The 24,575-nt window shown below is 36.9% G+C and overlaps 2 protein-coding genes across 2 annotated transcripts; both read left to right on the top strand.

Moving 5' to 3' along the window:
- The first annotated feature begins 3,790 nt into the window (after nucleotides 1-3,790).
- Nucleotides 3,791-17,561, top strand: LOC144452511 (cadherin-related family member 1-like). Its single transcript, XM_078143612.1, has 14 exons — nucleotides 3,791-3,827; nucleotides 3,934-4,079; nucleotides 4,700-4,753; nucleotides 7,723-7,812; nucleotides 7,989-8,084; nucleotides 8,528-8,647; nucleotides 9,177-9,290; nucleotides 10,105-10,168; nucleotides 11,247-11,380; nucleotides 11,823-12,017; nucleotides 12,633-12,794; nucleotides 13,011-13,094; nucleotides 14,850-14,956; nucleotides 17,405-17,561. The coding sequence occupies exons 1-14, from the start codon at nucleotides 3,791-3,793 to the stop codon at nucleotides 17,559-17,561; spliced, it is 1,560 nt and encodes a 519-aa protein (XP_077999738.1).
- A 1,335-nt stretch (nucleotides 17,562-18,896) lies between these two features.
- On the top strand, nucleotides 18,897-22,868 carry LOC144452032 (hematopoietic prostaglandin D synthase-like). Its single transcript, XM_078143031.1, has 5 exons — nucleotides 18,897-19,160; nucleotides 20,381-20,476; nucleotides 21,503-21,615; nucleotides 22,164-22,274; nucleotides 22,570-22,868. Exons 1-5 carry the CDS (start codon nucleotides 19,025-19,027, stop codon nucleotides 22,735-22,737), a joined length of 624 nt encoding a protein of 207 aa, XP_077999157.1. The 5' UTR covers nucleotides 18,897-19,024; the 3' UTR covers nucleotides 22,738-22,868.
- Nucleotides 22,869-24,575: the final 1,707 nt, after the last annotated feature.

Here is a 24,575-nt window from a genome sequence, read left to right on the forward strand (position 1 = left end):
GATAGAAAGGCAGAAATTGCTTGATAAAGCAAATACTTTATTTGATGATCTGCGCAAGCGCGGACTTGTGGACGGTAAAAAGAACATGGTAAACGATGATGAACGTTTTTTGTTGTTGGTTGGAGATACAGTGAGAAAACTTCTTGAAGAGAATAACCCGAACAAGAAAACCATTTACGCCCTCAAACATCTTAGCGACAGCCTTTGCGAAATAAATCTCCACAAGAAGACAAAAAACTCCAAACCGGGTAAAGTGATAACTCGACGACACAGATCTTCCGATGATGAAGTACAGGCAAATGTCAGACATACTCTGTACGGAAACTACACCTTGAAATTCGAGATGAAGAAAGCAAAGAAAACAGAGAAAAGCACCACCAAATCACAAAAGAAGTCAGGGGCAGGAAAATCAGCCAAAGTGTGAAATGTTTGAAATACGGTTGATACCCAAGGCTTGTAGAGTATGGATGTCGTCAATCAATCAGTGAAAATCATACTAGTATATGCCACAACTGAAAATGCACTCATCTGTGTGTTCCAATCAGATTTTAAAATAAAATTTTCCGATTAAAAAGATTCATAGGGAAGAGTAAAGCGAACCATGTTATCAGATCTATTGTCTACACCGAAGAAGGACAAGTTATTTTTCAAAATAATATAATTTCTGTATCTAAAAACCAAGTTCAAGAAGTGAACGAGTTTTAATAAATTAAACGTTTCCAAAAAGCACGAGACATACACAGGACATTACACTACTTTAAAAAAGTCGATCGATTCGATGAAAGCCATATTTATACCTTCAAGGTTTTGAATGATTTTGGGTAAAAAATACGCATATTTCAATGACTACTGTTCAATAAAAAATCTCCTGTTGTAAAAATGAAGACATAGCTATTTAGCATTCTAACCTCAAACAGACTTGAATGTCTGTCACTCCGTCTGTATGTCAAGACTGTGTATTTTCAAAGCATAATCATTTCAAGGTAGATATTCAAGATAAACTCTACAACCAATGAACTTCAAACAAGCTATCCAGTACTATTTACGTTGCTCAAGAGCAGAATTTACGTGAGGCTGTGTAATACAGTCGTTGGCGGCGCTTCACACTCTCTGCTATCATACCAAAATAAAGCGCCCCCAACGACTATATTTTACAGTCTAAATATATGCCTTCTTGTATAAATAAATATACCTTGCACATTTATGTTATTATCATGCCTTTATTGTAAAGATGTTTGGGTATAGAAAGTCTTGGCTGCATAATTTGTATATTAGGATATATTATACCACTGTTACTTCTAGATTCATTTTGTGATTGGAAATTTCTGATAAGTTCACGTTGAAACGAAATAAATTATTAAAATATGTCCATAGTCAATAATCGTATTTAGTCAGGTTGATTCACATGTATATTATATCCTTGTTTAGCTGTATTGGATTCCCCCTACTTTTAGGTTTATTAAGTGTACATTAAAGCCCAAATACATGCAACTTAAACTGTGGTAGTTGTTTTCTATTATTTTTGAACGTTTGAACCATTTCCCGTCACTGTGGCTATTTTCTTACAAAGTAGAACAAGACACCCCCCCCCCCATTTCAATGTTATAGTTGTCATGCATAACCTTTCCTGTTGATGTGTCATTTATTCAAAGTTGGTTGAAGATTACCAAAGAGGAGCTAGTATATCAGCTGAATAGTTTTCTGTATCTGTCTCTGTATCTCCTGTAGCCTTTCATGTGCATGTGATATACAAGACGTACGAACGTGAGAGAGCGAGAGAGAGAGCGTGAGAGAGAGAGCGTGAGAGACAGAGAGAGAGAGAGAGAGAGAGAGAGACAGACAGACAGACAGACAGACAGACAGACAGACAGACAGACAAAGACAGGGACAGAAGGGACTGATGGAGGGAGGGACTGAGTGGAGTGGCGGAGACAGGGGATAGAATCATTGCCAGGTACAGTACATTCTGTACATTTCGAAATTATTTGCTCTTTGATTTAGTTAATTTTTGAATGTCGTCAGACCTTTAACCACCCCCACCCCACAAGAAAATGCTTTAATATATGGTGTGGCGCTTGTTAATTGATAACAATAATTTCAAGTCAACGGGACAGCTTTACAACAGTATGTTACCAGGTGACCATGGAATGGTCACGTGACTGGTAGGTGGATCTCGATTACAAGATCGGCGATTTGACAAACATTTCATACGTACGCGACGAACTAGCTGAGGTAAGCAATTGTCACTGTTCAATTTTTTTAAATCATTATTCAAAACATTTAATTGCTGTTCCGTATGGACATGTACGTTGTCAAGGTAATATCAAAGAATTGAAACTCGCTGATTGAGCTATTTCCGACACGGTGTAAAATAGACCAGTCTGAGACAGTGAGAGCTATGGCGTATACACAACACCACCGTTGTAAATCACAGCTCCTTTTACGGCACCGCTCTGGTTTGCAAACGTACTGATCAGCGAGTGCCGGAGGCACTCACAGTTCGTGCCTTCAGCAATCTTCGGCAATCGCAGTTCCTATCAGTACGCCGCAGTATTCAGTGCTACGGAGCGAGGCACAAACGACTGTCGACAGTCTAAATAAAACACACAAAAACTTACTATAAGAGTGTACTGAATCTGAAATTGTGTATAAAGTAAGGTTTGAAGAAATGACATCACTACAGTAAAGCATCAGTTTACTTCCTTGTTTTGTTTTATGAAACCATATTAATGTGTACATGAAATACGTATGTAACGTCTTTGAAAGTTATGTCTGCCTCTGTGACAATAAAGCGTCGATTGAAACGTTTCATATACATGGTTGTTGTTGTAATCGTTGGGTATCTGACTTTCAGTCCCAACGTTGAACAATCTTTTTATATTTCCCTTCAATTTCAACGCAATATTTTTCGAGTTGGTAAATGGGTGTGTTGGCTAATTTGTCACAGTGCGACACTGAGTTATAGAAATGATAAGGTCAAGTCAGGTGACTAAAGTGACATAATATACATGGTGGGGGCACTACGTATACGTTCCTGTATTTAACATTATTATTAATAATCGACATGTTGTCAATGGTTGTTGTTCACTAACAGGGCGATGGCGATAACTAAAACAATATTGCTAGTACTTTGTATACCAAATATGTTAAATCTGTGTCACGAAGGTAAGTCACTTCACATTTATATATAGTTGTCTAGTGAAATAGCACAGATCAAAGCAATGTTAGTGACTCAATTTAATAATTGCAGAAAACTTTTGTTTACATGTGTAAGACTGTATTTTTCATTTATTTCACACTTTGGTTTTCATTTCTTATGTCAAACTAGTGATTACATTCACATTCACGCCATACGTACATAAGTCATGATTACTTGAACTTGTCAATAAATATGATGTAATACGTTATAAGACCACTTTGTAATTGGAATACTATCGACAGAGCATATATATATATAATATATATATATTACAATGCCAATGTCTTTTTATATATATATTTGCTGGATACACGTTTACTTATTGATGTCGGGAAGTGGTTTGAGAGAGTGTTGATGCACACTGGTTGGTCATTTGTTTTTCTGTATGGACTATATTCTCCATTTAAGAGGTTTATAGTAGTCTCTCTCTCTCTCTCTCTCTCTCTCTCTCTCTCTCTCTCTCTCTCTCTCTCTCTCTCTCTCTATATATATATATATATATATATATATATATATATCTTCACAGTATCAGCAAACAGTCCACCATCGTTTGACGAAATACCTGGCACCAACCCCCGAAAATATAATGACATGGACAAAGAACGACTCAATGAAGACAAGGCAGTTGGTAAGTAGCCACACATTGCCATTCATGTCTTTAGGTATGAACATTTTAAAAAGATGAAATATTTGAAACGTTGATAACAAAACTAAATATTTGTCTGCATCAACAGGTAACTATCTTTATACTTTGAAAGCATCCGACCGAGATGGAGACTGCATCGACTTCAGTATTAAGGAGGGTGACTCCCATTTTAAAATCTACAATCAGACCTGTACTGAAGCAACTGTCTCACTTAAGATAGAATTAGATTATGAAGTAAGTATCGTGCCTTAATAGGTGATGAGCTATATCCAATGATTGCATGGTACATCAAATATAAACTGCGTGTGATATAGTCTATTGCGTGTACGTACAATTAAAAAAACCCATACTTTTCTGTAGTGGTCTGAGATTCAATAGGGAACTTGCAACCAGACTGAGCATACTCAGACGCAAAGGGCTGTGGGATTATCTGTGGTTAGTGTAATACCTAATCTGGAGCTACTGATAAAATAACCCCCCCCCCCCCACAATGGTCAGGGTAACTAAGAATTGATTATTTGTGGTTACAAACAATGCAACAACATTGTTTATAATACTAATTGATTAGTATTTATTATCACATTTCCCATCATGCAACATTCAACATGGCTGGTTTGCAAGTTTCCTATTGAAGATATTTTAATGTAAAGCCTGGAGTCGTACAAACGGCCAAAGAATAGCATATCATGAATCATCACTTAAATCCCTTGTGTATTTCTTTAAATCGGAAGAAGATGAAAAAAAATAAACTGTGCAAAATTCAATGCATTTGATGGTATAGCTAAGAATGCTGAATTATGAATAGAATGGTTGTTTCAATCTATAACATTATAATGATGTAACTTTCTACACAGACAGCAGATAAACATGATGTAACATGGACTTTGGATGACGGTCATAATTCCATAGTAAGTTATGTCTGAGCACAGGGAACTGGAGGCATTTATAAGAATATTAACATATGTTTTGACTGTAACGTTTATATTTAATAAAGATGACATTTATGTTTACCTTTAGCTGTGTTATCAGCTGGTTCACTAAAGTGTACACATGAGATGTTTATTACTCAGTCACACTTGGAGCCCCAGTGTAAACATTCGCCGCCTGGCTCATGGGTCTTCCTTTTTACCATATGCATAATTAGCATCCACCTAAGTTGAGTGACACTGCCACTGACCTATCCGTAACGAGTAAACAAAATAAGTCTGTAAGTTAACACAGTCACATGAAAATATGGGGTTTGATAATGGAGGTTTGCGATTTAGATCTCCTGGCACTGACGTTTGATTAAACAAGAACTGTAATCAAGGAAATATGAGGTGTGGGAGATTAATAATAACAGCATATGTCTGGAGTGATACCCACAAGTTTGATCCACCAACTAGCTATAGGAATGCATAGCAGTTGGCAACAGTCGTGAAACAGGGAGTGCGTATAGACTCAGGAGATAACTTTGGAAGGGTGAAACTATGAGCATGTATGAGATTATTTCTGCAAGTTAAAGTATCATCTTCATTGAACATAAAGGTAGTCAAAAAACATATGTAAATATTCGCCTCCAGTTATGGTCTAAGTATGGAAGTACTGAAGGTAGGTGGTACTTCCATGGTCGGAGACACTCTCATTGTCGTTATTCCATGTATTCAGTGAATAAATCAATAAGGAATTGCAATCACTGCTGGAAAAGAGAAAGTTGTACAAATGTCATAGTAATGAGGAGGGGCAGAGTGGTTTCTAGAATTGTTTTCTGTGAACATTATGGTTGGGTGTGTTCATAAATGTGCATCTCGTATGTTTGGAATCCTGTGTTTTAACTGTTAATAATTAACTTGTATGTAAATTTACATGTCACAATATTTACACCAATGTTCGTTTCACTTGTATGCTATTGACCAATCACACTGATTCTTTTACGTGTCCCATTGCGTTTATAAGCCAAACTTGGCACCTTTTGAATGTATTTAATGTCAGACCAATTGTTATTATTTCCCCAGAGAGGTCTAATATTGAACTTGTTCTGTCCAATGATCACTTGGTTTTATTTCGAGCAGTTAAATAAATGTCTAAATAGCATATTTGTCAGTTCAGGATGCTTATAGCATGATACTGACTACCATTTTCTACCACTAATATAATGAGGGCGCTGTTAATAGCGACAAGAAAAAATATTATTAGACCAATACACTGGATGGATGTAGCTATATGATATTTGATGCTGGGGATGTTATTTTTTAGTGTCTAATTAGGAAATTAGCCTGAAAGATCTAGGTGTTCTTTCCACTTTAATATAACGCGCTCATATAATGGGTGATCATGAGTGAGTGGTTGCATAAGCTGACCAACGGCTGGACCTTTCAGATTATTAGCAAATCTGCCCAGGAAAGTTCAGCAGGTCTAGAAGGGTGATTTTTGGTGTTCGAGACAATACGATATAGATTAATTTATGACATCGCTTCTAATAAAACTTGCTATACATCTTCCATATGGTAATGACAAGAACTGAATAGGTTTGGTAAACATCAACGGATATTAATGAGTAACTTGCATAGTTCATAGTTGTTGTTCTTTGTGTTTTTGTGTTTTTTTTAATTATTTATATTTGCAAGTCCACTCAATAAGTTACAAAAACTGCCCGAGAAAACAGGCCAACTTTCCAGTTACTCATGAATATACACGATTTGTCCACTTTTGAAAGGAGGTAAGCAGATATTATAGTTTTTTAGTAATAGGCCATTCCAGACTGCAAACAGGAAATTGAGAATACAGCGTCCTCGCTCAAATTGGAGGAATCATCACCTCATCATAGTACCGTTTCTTAAGAGCTTTGTCATTGGTATTCTGTAGAAGAGTATATCTGGGATGTTTTTCGTATTGTTCAGACATCGAGGAAAGTAGTGCTCTATGATTAACCGAGTGATCTATTCCATGTATACCTCCAAGGTACATATAGACAAGAAGTAGAGCGCCGCCATGGCAAATTTTGGAAGGACCTCTTAGGCTTTATCTAAAGAATGTACACTTCAAATTCCGCTACATTTGGTACACATCAACTATAATAATCACACATGTTATAAAGCCTGTTTCTATAGTATTTAGTTTTAATGCGTAATTTACTATTTACGGTATTGAGGCTATATCTTAAGAATGCAAGTTTCAAATTTCATATAATTTTTTGCATATATCACCCATGACAATGCGCACATGTCCTATGAAGTTTGTTGACAGTTTTTTCTTGTAATGATTAATTTGAATAATTGTGTATGTATGTATGTATGTATGTATGTATGTATGTAGTATGTATGTATGTATGTATGTATGTATGTATGTATGTATGTATGTACGTATGTACGTATGTACGTATGTATGTATGTATGTATGTATGTATGCATGTATGTATGCATGTATGTATGTGCACGTACTTACGTACGTACGTATTTGTGTGTGTATGCAAGAGCACGCGCTTGTGTGTATGCAAGTGTACGAGTGAGGGTGACACTTGAATTAGAAGACCGACACTTGAATTAGAAGACCGACACTTGAATTAGAAGACCGATTTGTCGTCATCGGCTACGGTAGACAAGGGTATCACGCATGATGCCTTCATGCGTAGATTCCTGGGATGTCCTCTTTAAAATGACCCAAAGAGTCAGCATACATTTGTCATTTCATATGTGCAAAACTAAACATTACTTAAAGCATGTCGCCTTTACCGCTACGATGAAAAAATTATGATGAGATGCGTAGTTGAGATTGAAAATCAGATTTACAGAGATTTAGAGAGTACAACAAATTACATGTAGTACACAATGACGATTTCAAGAGAGATAGCTGACATACAGCCCTTTAATTTATGAATGATTTTCTTCCATCTGAACAGATGGAGACAGCCATCAAGATATATGTCCTTGATGTCAATGACAATGCGCCAGAGTTTTCTATAAATCCATACTTCATATCACTTAAGGAGGTAAAATAAAACATTCATTATTTTATATGTATGTCTCTGTGTCCACTGAATAGTAAAGACTTTTGTAAACAAATCAATATAGTAAATATCTAGATGGAAGACAGCATATTGATGTAATTGATAAGAAAAGCTTCATTTCACATAATTTAATTACACAAATAATTTTATTGATTTAGGATGAAGATATTATGACAACGATTCTTGCCTTAAGTGTAACAGATGCTGACTCTGGTACGAATGGTGAATTTACACTTAATCTTATTAATCCAAATGTAAGTTGCATTCTCTAAAGGAATGTAGTATTTTTTATTCACGATCAAATAATAAATGACTCGGAAGATTTCACTTTTTCATTTCATATCAACAACAGTTCTTTGTCAGAAATGACGGTACTAGGAGTTTTACATATACGTGAATACTTGTTTTTCATCATTATGTGTACTTTCTATCTCAGACCACCAAACAGTTCTTTAGTGGTCTGCGTTTCTATACATAAAAATACGTGACCTTTACGTGATTTGGGAAAAGTACATTCGGGTGTTTTTATAGCATATACAGTCAACGATACTTTTTACCATATTGGTAAATACCACGAATATTTCGTACTGGGACCACACTTGCATGGAATATTAACTTACAGTCATTGTTGACAACACCTACCAACACAGGTGGTCTATCTAATGTGACAGGACTTCATATATATTGCAATATGTAGGAATTTGAAGATATGTTTTACCTTGAAGTGAGTACGCCAGATAGAGCTTACATTATCTTGAACAGAACACTTGATTTTGAAGCTATACAAGATCTTTTATATCTGGTCGTAACGGCAGTGGTGAGTATCACTGGATTATCTACCTTTCGTGTTCTAATTCTAAACTTAGCTTGACGTAATCACATACCTTTCAAGGTATGTATATCTAAAATGAGACACATACGTTTATAGTAATAATATACACTGGGCTTCAAGTATTGTATAATAGTTATAACTCGTGGACATGTGTATTGACACAAGAACCCATTAAACTTTCCACAACTTCCCCCAGTAAAAGAGCAAACCGCCCACTCTGCTACAAGCATACAGGATTCAACCACCTCTGTCCTACAACGTCTCTATTCATCTAGTTTGTCTGAGTGGGGATTGCTGCATCCCCAGTCAGACAAACTGGATATCTCTGAATCCTCGGCCCGAATCTTGCCCATTAATTTTAGCCATACAGAAACAAAATGTCAGCGATGAGAATTGAACAAACGAGGATCAATTACGAGATAGCTACTTTCAAATTCTATTCGATGATTCCACACTCTATAAAAATGATGTGCACTGTTCTAAGTTTACGCATAAACATGTCATACATTCATAGGACCATGGTACAGGACCTCTAACTGGAACAACTACTGTTTACATAGCTCAATATACGCTACCTATGTTTACACGTCCTTATTACTTTGGACATGTTGCAGAAAATCAACCATTGGTAAGTAAGGCCAGAAAGGGGACACCTACAAGAGTGAAAACAAAGCTGCAAGATGTTTTGCAGATATGCATTTGGTAAACGACAACTCCTGAAGTTTAATTTGGTTCCAAAAATCACAAATAAAAATGCAAAACATTTCAGGTCCCCCTTTCAGACTAACACAATTTTGATGGCAGATTTCGAAAAAGATCAAGAAATATAAATAAATATATTTGAGACAATGTGCGCGTTGTAGTCAAGTAGCCATTTTACTGACATGTGCGGCCCTCGTGAGGGATGTATTGCCCATCACAAAAACAAATTGAAATTGCATAAATGGGTAGGTCCGCACACTTTGTAATTTTAGCAATCTCACTACAAGTCAGTAACATCATAGATGGTAGAGGTGGGGGGGGGGGGAGATCTCGTGCAAAGGAAAAATAATCTCTGATTAACGGTACTAAATTGCTTTTAAGGTAGATTGCGCCTCGGGAACGAATTTCACTGAAGTCGACGTCCTTAACATCTCTCCAACCTTTGGCATATGGAAGCTAGCTTCTGGTTCTTTTGAAATACAAAAAGAAATTTGGGGTTCACAGTCTTATTTTCAAGGAAATTTACAATCTTTAATTTTCCCATATAGTTAATATGGTATTCGGTATTCCATATTACAACATTTTGGCACTATTTCAAAATTTGTATTGCGACCCCTGATTTTGTTTTCTTGATTTTAACTAAAAAGGGGCTGGAGTTTTCTTGAACAAAGTAACAGCCAGAGTTAACACAGTTTATTTTCGAGGTGAATTTCACATTAACTATATGATTTCATTGTTAGGATACATCTGTGCTGGAAATAAGTGCTATTGATGGTGGTCAGCCCTTACAGTTCTCCATTCCTGGTAAGAACTATAGTCGCAATTAAGATATCAGACCACCCAAAAGGTGCTGCGATAGGTATGACATCGCCAAAACAGTCATACCACCAGCTCAGTGTACAAATCTTCCTTGGTATGCTTCATGAATTCGTTCATTTAGACGCAATGATAAAATAAGTCTCACCTCTTTAAAAAACACAGGGTTTCTTTGCTTTAATACCCGGTCACAGATCTTATACAATGAAACAAAAACTTGTTCTGGTGACCACCATACATGGAACGTCTGAGAGAAATTTCAGACCAAACACTATATGTTTATATTATTATTATGTGAACATTTTCTCTGAAAAAGTCATTTTTGATTTATAGAAACTGTCGGAATGAGAAAAATCCTACTTTTGACACGTCCTTTTTGAGCACTGCAAATCAGCTATTCTATCAACACACTTGTCTAGACTATTGCTCTTTTAAAAGTTATCAATTATTACCTCGATAATGGTTGATTTTGGCAAATATGATAGTCAATGCCTTAGAGCTCCAAGGAAACCATTCGAAATACAGTTTGCATACATAATTTTTTTAAATGCCGACAATAAAACATGCGGAGGATAACACAGAAATGCTGTTCGAATTGGGACTGTAACTTTGTTACGGTACAAGTCCTTGCCAAGTAAATGATTTCATACTGAACTTTTGGGGAAAACATTGGTTTACTTTGCCGAGATGTACGAGATGAGATTTCTCTAGTGAATTTTGTCATTAACATGATAATGGGTAAGAGTACTCAGTTCCATAACAGGGCTATAGATAACAAGGTTGGGTTTCTGGGAAAAACCTCAAAACTTCGAATTCGAAGTATAGCTTTCTTATAGTACAGGCCAGAGGCCATTTACTGCTTTTAATGGGACACTTTGGGGTAACCTATCAGGTATTCTGTCCTCGGTTGCAACTCGGACAAAATAGCAGATGGGGTACTCAAAAGTGTCCTGTTAAAACAGTAAAGGGCCTCTGAACTGTACTATAACCATCAGTCAATCACTGAGTAAATAATATTAAACTTTCACTTTGACTGAATCGATATTTCATTAAACCATTTCTCCAGATATAAATAGTGACTTTTGGGTGGAGACAGTGTTTTCTCCCGGTGGATATCAGAAAGGAATCATCCGCACTGCCAAAGACTTTGATAGAGAATCTCTGAGTGAAGACGAGGCAACCATCGTATTTACAGTAGTTGTAAGTTTATCTTATCTATTTTAATTGTTCATCATTACTCAAGAACAATGCTAACAACATCATCAGTATTGTAAAAACACGTTTTTTCTATTTCTTGAAGAGATATTGGTTGTTATTGTTAAATAAAAACACCAGTTCATACTTTAGATAGTATGTATGTATGTATGTATGTATGTATGTATGTATGTATGTATGTATGTATGTATGTGTGTGTGTGTGTGTGTGTGTGTGTGCGTGCGTGCGTGCGTGCGTGCGTGCGTGCGTGCATGCATGCATGCATGCATGCATGTATGTATGTATGTATGTATGTATGTATGCATATGCATGCGTGTGTATGTGTTTGTGTGTGTAGGGGTGGGTGTGATTGTGCGTGTGTTGCTTTATCACCGTGTATACGCGAACGACACATTCTTCCTTCAAAAACACTTTTCTATTTTCACAGGCTAAGGAAATTGACAATTTTAACCAATCCTCCAGTGCGAGTACTTCTAATGTTACTATTATTGTAACAATTGAGGATGTAAATGATGTAATACCTGCATTTGATAGCCAGAGCTACATCGGATTGATCCACAGTGATTCACAACAACATGAATCTGTCGAATCCATAGAAATAGAAGTAACAGATCTTGACATGGTTTGTCTGTTTGTCTGTCTGTCTGTCTGTCTGTCTGTCTGTCTGTCTGTCTGTCTGTGTCTCACTGTCTGTCTGTCTGTCTGTGTCTCACTGTCTGTCTGTCTGTCTGTCTGTCTGTCTGTCTAACTGACTGTCTCTGCGTTCCCATCTGTGTCTGTTTGTATATCTATCTATCTATCTATCTATCTATCTATCTATCTATCTATCTATCTATCTATCTATCTATCTATCTATCTATCTATCTATCTATCTATCTATCTATCTATCTATCTATCTCTCTCTCTATCTATCTATCTATCTATCTATCTATCTATCTATCTATCTATCTATCTATCTATCCATCCATCCATCCATCCATCCATCCATCCATTCATTCGCTCACCCGCAAGAAAAATGTTGGAGAATGATATAATTATATCGACATAACCTTAAATTAAGAGAGATTTAATAGAAAAAATAATGGTGATGTTGAGCCTTTGACTCATATTTCGAGCATAGCAAAACTAACGTAGACGAACATTGTTGACCGGGGTATTTCTTTTGTGGTGTTGTATGATTTTATAAATCAATATCCCAAACGTTCGACTAAAGACGATTGTTCTTTTGATGTTTTAGTTTGATAATGGTCGGTTTGGACTAGAAATGGTTGGTGACTCTGAAGCGATGCACACTTTCTACCTAACGCCAGAAAAGGCCCTAAACAAGGCATATACAGTCATACGAGTACAAAGCAACTTGTATCTAGGTTTTGAGAAGAATCAGAAATTTGACTTCATGGTGAGTCAGCTGTTTGACATAACAGCGGAGTGTCTTTGTTTATTGGTGTCTAGAAATAGTTTATCCCGAAGAATAATTATCAACTTATCGTCACGTTACCAGAAAGGATGTATAAATTAATATTTACAACGAGTAAAACATAATGTATTATTTTCGTAAAGAGGTTCCCTTTATCTAATCTTTCGTCCAAAGTTATCTTGAATATTTCGTTATCAGGTCGTTGCCAAGGAAACACACTCTGTTGAGAAGTTCAGTAGCACTGTCAATGTCACAGTCATGGTCAAGGAAATGGGAGTTGAGGTATGGTAGATCGATATTCCTTTTATGAATGTATACAAGGCTACACCTTCAAGCTTCATATTTGGTAGTTGTCTTTGTTACAGTAACGTAATCTACTATGATTTCCTTTTCTATGGCCATTGATGGTCAAAACACTCCAAATAATTATACTTTTTATATGAACTCATTGTCTAGATTTCAGATGCAAATTAGATAAATTAACATACACAGGTAAATACAGGAAAACATGATTTTAAAAAATATTCTGTTGATTTGATGTCTGGAAAACCACAGAAAGATGTATGTGACCATTAACAACGTCAAGAAATAATTTTGACCGATTATGACGAAACTTCATATGATTGGCATGTCATGGGGATAACTAGTAACTACACGTATCGTCATTATAACTACAATAGGCCTTTCCAAAATTTGCCATGGTGGCGCTATACTTCCTATCTGTATGGGGGGGGGGGGGGTTATACATGGTATAGGTTACTAAGTTAATCATAGAGCTCGGCTGCTTTCCTCGATGTCTGAACACTGCGAAAAACATCCCTAATTTACACTTCTATGAGGGGACAAAGCGATACTAAGAGGGGATACCCCAAATTTGAGCGAGGGCGCTGTATTCTTAATTTCCTGCTTGCAGTCTACAATGGCCTATTACAATATTTGCAGTAGCAGTTAGTTTACGCAGATCCATTTCATAACCATATTGACTGGAAAATGTGATTCACGAGCTATTTGGCATATCATGTGACCGATACCTCTGCCATAAACGAATATTACATTTATGCCAAAATACCTCGAACCACGTCACGACATCTGATCAATTTCGAAGTGAAATTCTGCAGATACTATTATAATTTATATTGATTGTGCCAATTGGGCACAAGTTTTCATTATGATTTCTATTGATATAATTATAAATTACACAGATGGCTGTCATTGCTTGTATGTTTCCTGGATTATTGCCTATTTCGACATCATAATTTTGTGTGTAAGGCTCTTGGAACCCCAATACCTTTAAATAATTTGTCCATTTTGTATGAATGTTGTGTTTTTCATTTTTGCTACTTTGTCCATCAATCTACGTTCCATTCATACTTGTTGATAACTAATAAACTCAAAATTGAGCAATGTCATTTTGAAACTTTTATAGAAATTCAATACACTGTAACAAAAATGATGGCTTTTATACTACTCTAATGAAATTTCAAAATTATTGTCACAAAATGGCTAGCTGAGGAAGTATGAAGTCGTTTGTTGTGTTATTGGTACGTACCGGGCATTTGTAAAGCTCAGCGCACCTTATAGAAAGAGTTATACAAAAACTAACTTCGCCATAAACGATTAGGCAAAAAAAAAATGTTTCTGGTCAGGACAGTTTGTCTAAAGGGGTGCGCGACGACGCGAATTTTTGTTTCTCAACAAACCTGTCACTCAATCTACTATTTATGGCAGTAATACTGTTCTTTTTATTTAGAACTTTCGAGCAAGTGTCTATGTGGGGTAGATGTCATTTGCTTGTTTATGATTGGCTCTGCAGTTGTCTTTACTGAAGTAGGGAGGGTTATTTTTGTGTTTCTCCCCTGGATAGGCAGACTGCATGGGCTTGAGAAACACACAAAAAGACCGACGCGATGGTATTTAAGTGATGCGAGCGCTGACCATGCAGAAACAATTCCTTTCCTGGCGTTATCAGTTTCTTTTGCATTATAGAGATTTCCTTATGAACTAAAATAATACAAGTATCTCTATTTTTTTTTATAGAAACCTTTTCGTAAATCTTCTGATACGTTACTGATAGTGGTGATAACGGTACTATCGTCAGCAGTAGTCTTACTTGCAGTCGGTTCCATCTTGCTGTGTTTTAAAAGGTTAGTCCGAAATTCATGCAATGGAATGATACACCGGTTTTCACAAGAATAGGATATTTGCCTTTAGGAGAACTATTGCATTTCGTTTCATGGATGGCCAGTTGTATTCAGTTTGTATTCCTATTTCTAGTTTTCATAGATTCATGAAGAAACGAGGCAATGCCAGAAAAATACACGGAATGGGGTAACTCAAGATTATGCTGATTACCAAAATCAAAGTAAGGCTCCTGCAGACACGCAACCCTATGCAGAGATTACTATGAATGACGTTCTAACTCATATGTATCAATCCCTGGAACATAACGAAGAAAAAGAAAATCGTCTGTAATGTTATACTGCCAATGCTATAGGCATGGCAAAGTGTGTGTGTGTGTGTGTGTGTGTGTGTGTGTGTGTGTGTGTGTGACCTAAACTAAAAAAAAACACCAGATTGACTTGGTATTTGGTGGGGACATTACTGTTGGTGTCTAGTTGGCGAAATATATGCTTAAGGTCAAAAACTACGGAGCAGATTGGTCTGAAATTTGGTGGGAACGTATTACGGGTTTATAGATTAAAAATTATTCATGACATGATGACCCCATTAGTGGTATGCAAATTAGGTCTAAAATGTGTCTTTTTGGTCAAAATCTTGACTTCCAAAACTACTGAGCAGATTGGGCTGAAATTTAATAGGGGTGCATCTGGGGATGTGTGTATAAAGATGTATTCACGACATGATGAGCCCATCAGTGATATTTAAATTAAGTCTAAAAATGTCAATTTTGGTCAAAAACTTAAATATCAAAAAAATAAATAGTGAATGGGGGGGCTGAAAGTTGGTTAGGATTTTTCTGAAGGTGTTATTCTTCAGTTATTCTTCACCCTAGCAACAAGACCACGCCCATAACAACAGTGAAATGGTGATGTATATTGCAAAAAAGTACTGTAGATCGGTTTCCATTGCATTATAAAAACAACACATACAGCTGTGCTACAACACCATTGGTGTTATTTTTAATATCCATATTGTAAAGAACGATTTCAGTTAATGTTTTGTACATTTTTGACAGGTGTTAATAGTAGTGTGAATTTTCAAGTCGTCTAAGATGAATGTGGCAGTCTTTCATCATGTTGTTTTATTTCTACCTGAAATTGCTGGAATTGGAAAAAAAGTCGTCACCCTAAAGTATGTTACTGTATGTTCAGAAACACCTAGATGATGCAGGTAGAATTACTTGGGGTTTTTGTGGCAAAAAATAACTTTTTATCAACCTTTTTGAAATAGTTCAAATAATTTATACAAGAAAAAGACTGTTACAGACAAGGATAACATTTTGATATCACATTCATCTAGGCTTGATCTTTACTGTAAATTTTAACACACGACTCGAACCTGAACTTAAAATATCGAAATTAGTTACATTACAGTCTTAAGGTTTGTTTAGCAACTTCCGGTGTTCTCCTCACAGACTAAATATTTAAGTTGGTCGCTAAATTAAACTTCTGATTCAGAGGTTATCTATGCATTGTGAAAAAATTAATATACTAAATTTCGAGGACGAATATTATCATAATCTGTAAGGCACGCCGTGACGGGGCGCCCTCACACATCGGCCAACCAGAGGAGGCCGGTGAGGGCGGAACGTCACGACGTATCTTACAGTCTAATATTGTCACTGAGCGATATTTTGAACATTTACTATTTCGGCAATTTCGTCCCCTTGTCTAAAAATATATATTTACATTCACTACTCAAACTGAGCTACTAGACTTATAGTTTTAACCCTGGCTCTTTTTGGTTGAATGACGAGAGACAACTATAGGCATGACATATTGTGATTAGTTGAGTGTAAATAATCTAATTGCTTTGTCATAGAATAGATTAATGGGAGCATGTGGTCTTAGTATTTACAAGAAGTTAGAATTTCGCTGACGATCCAATTTTAAGTTAATTATCACCATTGACTTATATATTAATGTAAACAGTTTCTTAAACGTAAGAGTTGGAAAATAAATACTAACAGATTTCTCAAAAGCAGTGCACAGAATTTGGTGTTTATAGGATGAGAGGGGTGAAGGCAGGGAGAAGAAAAAATATATGCATGGATCCATTGAATATGGATATTTGAATTTGTTCATATCTTGCCGAGGTGAGAGACGAGAACATCAATAATCAAAGTAGATACACAAAACGGTCTACTGAAGATATAGCCGATGACGTATGAATATATAATGAATCGTTAGTGTATATTAAGAGATATTGTAATGCAAATGAGTTGTGATAATATCCGGGTATACCACCTTTAGTTTGGAGTATCACCGGGTCTCAGTTTGTACCTATAAATAGATATATGTACACAGCTACATATTAAAGCTTTCATATTCACAATCTCCTTCTTGGCTGGTGTGATTGTCGAACACCAGTTGTACAATTGTCTACATTTGACTTGTTTAACTGCTTGAAAGGATATCGGCGAGAATGACGAATTACAAGTTTCTATACTTCAACGTGAGAGGGCGTGGTGAGATTATTAGACTCGTATTTGCAGCAGCTGATGTAGAATATGAAGACGTCCGAATTGATAGAGAGAAATGGCGAACTGAACTGAAAGACAGTAAGTAATATAATATATATATATACGGTAGACTATGTACCCTACTGAATTGACCCATAAATTACATGTGTGGTTTGCTAAATCTCTTTACGTAAACTATTACACAGAAGATGGTTGGGGCACTGAAACTGTGTACATGTATATTATAAACGTCGTGATTTCGTGTTTTAAAGAGAAAAATCACTGTTTCCCCCAGATAATAACAAATACAAATTTTATCTAAACTAATTATGCAAATTACCGCCACGTTTCATTTCATGATTCCCAAACATATACACTGTCTAAAAGTATGTTTTCGACAGAGTTCTCGAAACCACCCCATTTTTAATTTCCTAAGTAAGTGCTTGGGGTAAATTCCCAATTTGTAACATAACAATAATTAGGAATTTGCAAATGTTTTAACACGTATGATAAATCACGTCATCGGATCGTTTATGGTTATATCTGAATGTGGTGGTTAATATGATTAAGTGTGCTTCAGTAAGTAGAAAACTGCAAATACTTTTTAAATACGCAGCAACAAATACACCCGAATACCTATAAACTCAGCTTGTGCCCTTTATATATTAATTCAGATCAAACTGATGTTTTTAATAGAATCGCTACCTACCCCACAAATGGGTTTTATATTCTTTCACTTTTTTTGATATTTTGCTGATAAAGATGCAACATTTCAAAAACAATGGATAACAATTCTTATTTTGCAGTACGTATTTTCATTTGTAAAGTGCTAGAAAACCAACACTTGATGATTATGATTCACAATTTATCACATTAGCTAAGAAAATAAAACCCCAAATAGATCAGGTGACTGGGGTGTATATTGTGAATGATCCATGATTTACCCACTCCCCGTTTTCGGAAAACGTTTGTGCTATCAACTATACCAACAATTTGTTTTGACGACCATCGTACACAATGTGCAATTGTGTACGACGGTCAATTCCATGTCCCACAATTCCACGTTTTCCCCTCCCACTGTATCAAAATCAGCACTTCCCCTCCCGGTCAGTAATTCTTCCTTGCTTGCTCCCCTCCAGGGCATTACCGAGCGAAAACAATTGATTGCCCACTGAAAAAATGCGTAAGAACATCCGTCGTGCTGACTGACTGAGGGGGAGAGATACACATTGTGATATATATACTGTAGTTTAGTGCTTTATATATATTTACCATTATCTATTATTTTTGTTTTTGTTGTTTCTGTATGTTGTTTTTGGCTCTAGATAATGTATTTTTTTTTACATTATTTCATGTCAAGTAGAATATGCTACACTATACTATACTATATACGTCAGGGCCACTATTTACTTATTTCAATGGTCACATGTCTGATCGTTGTGCAGTGTATAGCTGAGTCCGAACCGCCATCATTTTCTTTGTCTTTTTTGTCATCGGTCACTGCACCTACACACCTCACAAATATATGAGATTGGAAGATTTATCATTAGTTTAACATCAGAAAGCAGGCATGCCTAAGTTCAAGCTCACTTACTTCAACGCTAGAGCTCGTGGTGAGGTCATCCGATTAGTATTCGCTGCGGCAGGGATCGAGTATGAAGATTTTAGACTGGACAGACACACAGAATGGTCCGAGTCAAAATCAAGTGAGTTCAAAATGGCGGGCGTATATAAAACCATGGAAGTGGGTTATACTTCCATGATAAAACACAGTGCCTTTGTGAGAAGACCTACCAATACGTAATATGGTAGTTTTAAGGAAGTTTACACTTTTTACTTCGGGGGGGGGGGGAGGGGGGGGGGTCGAGGAGGATTTTTCACAACAGTGAGACAAACATAGTTACTGTGGACGCCACATGTACAGCACATATAATAGCCTTTTGTAAGATCTCGGATCTGTGCACGGAAGGTCACCAAACAAAAGCCGAGGACGGTCAGTACCTGTTCAAAGCTTCAGATTATGCCATCGACAGCGCCTTTGGCGTCATTTAAAGTTATCAGAATTGCCCGAAGGTCAAGCAACTTAGTCTGGGTGACAACGTGGTTTCTAACCACAGACAGTTAAGAAATTGTATGTGTTCTAACTAAACTACGTCTGGTCTAAGTCCCTCAAACAGCACAGAATGTTATTGATCCAGTCAGTGAACCCCAACTGCTATAGTGACCTAAACAGTGTATAAGTAGCACCCTGAGCTGACAAATATACTATAGTTGGACATTACATACTGGCCCAATAAATACTAACTTTATGAGGAACTGTGTTATTGGTTAGAATTACTTCTAGACTCAGACCACTTTGACTTTGACTATACTGTGAGTGGAGGTGTAAATCGTAACGATACTGTATAGGAACTAGATTAGTGGCTAGACTACACAGATGCGTACATGTCAAGGTGGTGGGTAGTGGTATTTAGCTTTGACATGAATGGACCAAATCCAATCAAACCTTGCACAAGGATGAAACAAACCTAGGACTCCACGGCAAAAGTGTGCATACGCGTCAAGATGTAAGATAGTCTTGTCATAAAATTACGAAAAAATACCTATAAACCCAGCTTGTACCCCTTTAATTACATGGCCAAAATAATAATTCAGACCAAAATAATGTTTTTAGACACAATTCATTGGGTGAATTATGACAAACGTTGAATATTCTGCTCAAATTGGTTATTTCCATCTTTATCTTGAAGGTAAATTTTCAAAGCAAGTAATGCCTTACCATACATAGCATAGGAATGAGAAAGTGTGTGGCGCTTCGTTCGAAAAGTACCTTCAACTGATGTTTTGAAATTATATGGTCATTATTTAAAATAAATATCGCTTGAATGGAAAATTGAGAATTTTTTACTTTCCATTTCTTTACCAGCGTTCTTGTTCAAACAAGTTCCTGCTTTGGAAATTGAAGGCGGTGTTACCCTGTATCAAACTCACGCCATAGCCCGCTATCTTGCAAATGAGTTCGGTAAGTCATCTAAATTTCCTCTAGCAATTCATGTTACTATTATGTTATGTGATTGCGTGTCACTCTAATACACATACTACTACTACTACTACTACTACTACTACTACTACTACTACTACTACTACTACTACTACTACTACTACTACTACTACTACTACTACTACTACTACCACCACCACCACCACCACCACCACCACCACTACCACTACTACTACTACTACTACTACTACTACCACCACCACTAGTACTACTACTACTGCTACTACTACTACTACTACTACTACTACTACTACTACAGTACATGTACTACTACTACTACTACTACTACTACTATTGCATTAATCAAACAGAGACAGACAGACAGACAGACAGACAGATGGACATCCATACATTTAAAACGTCTACTATTCTTCAAGAATATTCATAACCAATCACAAGATGATGTGATCATGCGAACTAGAATATGAAGAACTTCATCTGTCCGTCCGTCTGTCTGTCTGTCTGTCTGTCTGTCTGTCTGTCTGTCTGATAACCCGAACGACTTTAGTTTAAGCCCCCGACCCTAAACTTTTTTTTGCATCCAAAAAGGTAAAATGGTAACAATTTGATTTTATTTCCGTATACACCTTCATGCCTTTGCCTCATCTGTGGTATATGGTCAATTTTTAAAAATATTGTATTCCAGAGAGAAACCAGGTCTTTATGGACTATAATAGTACAGTACAGTACAGTCTGCAAAACATGTTCGTCTACTTTAACTTATAATTGTCTTCATTTACTTCGTTTACACCTCATCAAACTCTCAAGGAAGTATTAACACCGACAATTAGTATATTATCTTGGGTCGAAGTATTTTAAAATTAAAAAATAAAATAAAATAAAATTATATTCCGATCTACCTACCCTATTTTCTGAAGTTATGTTGTCGGAAACAAAACTTTTCTTTTCGTTTGCCTAATTAATATATAAGTCTGCAAGGTCAGAAGTTAAAAGCCAATAAAAAGCGTTTTGTTTCTAAAACACCAGGTCTTGCTGGGAAAACAAACCTTGAGAAGGCAAAAGTAGATATGGTTGCTGACGCCATTGAGGACTTGTGGCCAGGAGTTAAAGAATATTATTTTGGTCCAGAGGAGAAGAAGGTATTTCATTATAATAATTTGGGTAGTTTTCTTATCAATTTGGCCGCTCATCCTATCGGAATGAAGTTATATTAAAGTATAGTTTGTAGGCTCTGTTGCTAAAAATGTGTATAGTTATACTTTTTAGTCAGTACCCTGAACCCTACTGTAGTCTTTTACACGCCCCATTCATTATTTTTCCTGTACCAACACAACGGTAATGTGAATGTCTCGTAGGTTTTTGATGTAGAATGTGTATAAATTGCAGCTGGCACTATATTGATAGTACAATGTGCCTCTGCAATGATTATCAGTGGTCGCCTCGAAGTTGGCGTGACCAAATTAAACTTAACATGTCAGAAGTACTGGCCACGAGATATACCAAGTGAGTGTGGATGTCAAAACTGACAACTACCCCTTGTCAAATTTGAAACCGATTTCAATCAAGATGGTTGTCGAACTTAATGCTAACATAGAGAGTTCAGAGTGCCCGAAAATACATTCGATGTCGGAGTAAAAGGTGAGTTGTCAAACAGAACTACATTTTTTTTGTATGTTCTTCGTTTTAGGCAGACATCCTCAAAGAATTATTTGAAAAAAAACTTCCCACTGGATTGGATAACCTTGAACGTGTGTTGACTGAAAACAATGGAGGTGATGGATATTTTGTTGGAGATTCAGTAAGTGTCTTGTTTTTGAATCTTTTGTAACGTCAGAATTCAGTAACTCTCTTGTTTTTGTCATCGTTTGTAACGTCAGAATTTAGTGATGAAGTAGCGTAATCACTTTTTATGGTATTTATACTTTGACAAGTCTTACCAACACTAAGTATAAGCTAAGTATTGCATGGAACTTGTTTCATTCGAATTCCTGATGGTCACAAACAAGCAAACGCATAGGTGCTATTTCGTGAGTTGTAGAACCACAAATTTTAACATCTTTATTCCTTTCCAATTTACACATAATTTATTATAGTTAACATGGGCTGATTTAAAATTCCATGCTCGTTTGGGTGACTACATACGAAGACTGAATCCAGATTTTCTGAAGAAGTACACGAAATTGTCTTCACTCATGGACCGAATTGAGACTGTGCCATCCATCAAGGAATGGGTCAACAAAAGACCAGACACATGGGTGTAGATAAAGTGACATGATCTGTAAGTCATTGACATCGATGTCTGGCAATGATTGGACTTCGTAAAAACAAAACGAGAGTCCGTGCAATGTACTATATATTCACAATGTCATGTGTTATTGAATAAAGTAACTATATCAACTCTCAAAGAATGGTAGCCAAGAGTATTATTGTAACATGATTTCGAGTTGGTAAATGGGTGTGTTAAGTAATTTGTCACAGTGCGACAGTTGTAGAAATGACAAGGTCACTTCAGGTGACTAAAATGACATGATATACATGGTGGGGGCACTACGTTCATATAATGACAGGGTCACTTCAGGTGACTAAAGGGACATAATATACATGGTGGGGGCACTACGTTCATGTAATGACAGGGTCACTTCAGGTGACTAAAGGGACATAATATACATGGTGGGGGCACTACGTTCATGTAATGACAAGGTCACTTCAGGTGACTAAAGTGACATGATATACATGGTGGGGGCACTACGTTCCTGTAATGACAGGGTCACTTCAGGTGACTAAAGTGACATGATATACATGGTGGAGGCACTACGTCCCTGTAATGGCAGGGTCACTTCAGGTGACTAAAGTGACATGATATACATGGTGGGGGCACTACGTTCATGTAATGACAAGGTCACTTCAGGTGACTAAAGGGACATGATATACATGGTGGGGGCACTACGTTCCTGTAATGACAAGGTCACTTCAGGTGACTAAAGTGACATAATATACATGGTGGGGGCACTACGTTCATGTAATGACAGGGTCACTTCAGGTGACTAAAGTGACATGATATACATGGTGGGGGCACTACGTTCCTGTAATGACAAGGTCACTTCAGGTGACTAAAGGGACATAATATACATGGTGGAGGCACTACGTTCATGTAATGACAAGGTCACTTCAGGTGACTAAAATGACATGATATATATACATGGTGGGGGCACTACGTTCCTGTAATGACAGGGTCACTTCAGGTGACTAAAGTGACATGATATACATTGTGGGGGCACTACGTTCCTGTAATGACAGGGTCACTTCAGGTGACTAAAGTGACATGATATACATGGTGGGGGCACTACGTTCATGTAATGACAGGGTCACTTCAGGTGACTAAAGTGACATGATATACATGGTGGGGGCACTACGTCCCTGTAATGACAAGGTCACTTCAGGTGACTAAAGGGACATAATATACATGGTGGGGGCACTACGTTCCTGTAATGACAGGGTCACTTCAGGTGACTAAAGTGACATGATATACATGGTGGGGGCACTACGTTCCTGTAATGACAGGGTCACTTCAGGTGACTAAAGTGACATGATATACATGGTGGGGGCACTACGTTCCTGTAATGACAGGGTCACTTCAGGTGACTAAAGGGACATGATATACATGGTGGGGGCACTACGTTCATGTAATGACAGGGTCACTTCAGGTGACTAAAGTGACATGATATACATGGTGGGGGCACTACGTTCCTGTAATGACAGGGTCACTTCAGGTGACTAAAGGGACATGGTATACAAGGTGGGGGCACTACGTCCCTGTAATGACAGGGTCACTTCAGGTGACTAAAGTGACATGATATACATGGTGGGGGCACTACGTTCCTGTAATGACAGGGTCACTTCAGGTGACTAAAGTGACATGATATACATGGTGGGGGCACTACGTTCCTGTATTTAACATTATTATTAATAATCGACATGTTGTCAATGGTTGTTCACTAACAGGGCGATGGCGATAACTAAATCACTATTCCTAGTACCCTGTATACCAAATATGTTAAATCTGTGTCACGAAGGTAAGTCACTTCACATTTCGATATTA

The sequence above is a fragment of the Glandiceps talaboti genome, chromosome 22 (genome assembly GCF_964340395.1).
Source record: "Glandiceps talaboti chromosome 22, keGlaTala1.1, whole genome shotgun sequence".
Taxonomy (NCBI): Eukaryota; Metazoa; Hemichordata; class Enteropneusta; family Spengelidae; genus Glandiceps; species Glandiceps talaboti.

Bases quoted from the DNA above. Each gene is read 5' to 3' on its own strand.
- LOC144452032 (XM_078143031.1), top strand. From the start codon at position 19,025: ATGCCTAAGTTCAAGCTCACTTACTTCAACGCTAGAGCTCGTGGTGAG. The intron at 19,161-20,380 runs GTGAGTTCAAAA...TTTCTTTACCAG, and splicing joins ATGGTCCGAGTCAAAATCAA to CGTTCTTGTTCAAACAAGTT. The intron at 20,477-21,502 runs GTAAGTCATCTA...CTAAAACACCAG, and splicing joins CTATCTTGCAAATGAGTTCG to GTCTTGCTGGGAAAACAAAC.
- LOC144452511 (XM_078143612.1), top strand. From the start codon at position 3,791: ATGGACAAAGAACGACTCAATGAAGACAAGGCAGTTG. The intron at 8,085-8,527 runs GTAAGTTGCATT...TGCAATATGTAG, and splicing joins TTAATCTTATTAATCCAAAT to GAATTTGAAGATATGTTTTA. The intron at 9,291-10,104 runs GTAAGTAAGGCC...TTTCATTGTTAG, and splicing joins TTGCAGAAAATCAACCATTG to GATACATCTGTGCTGGAAAT.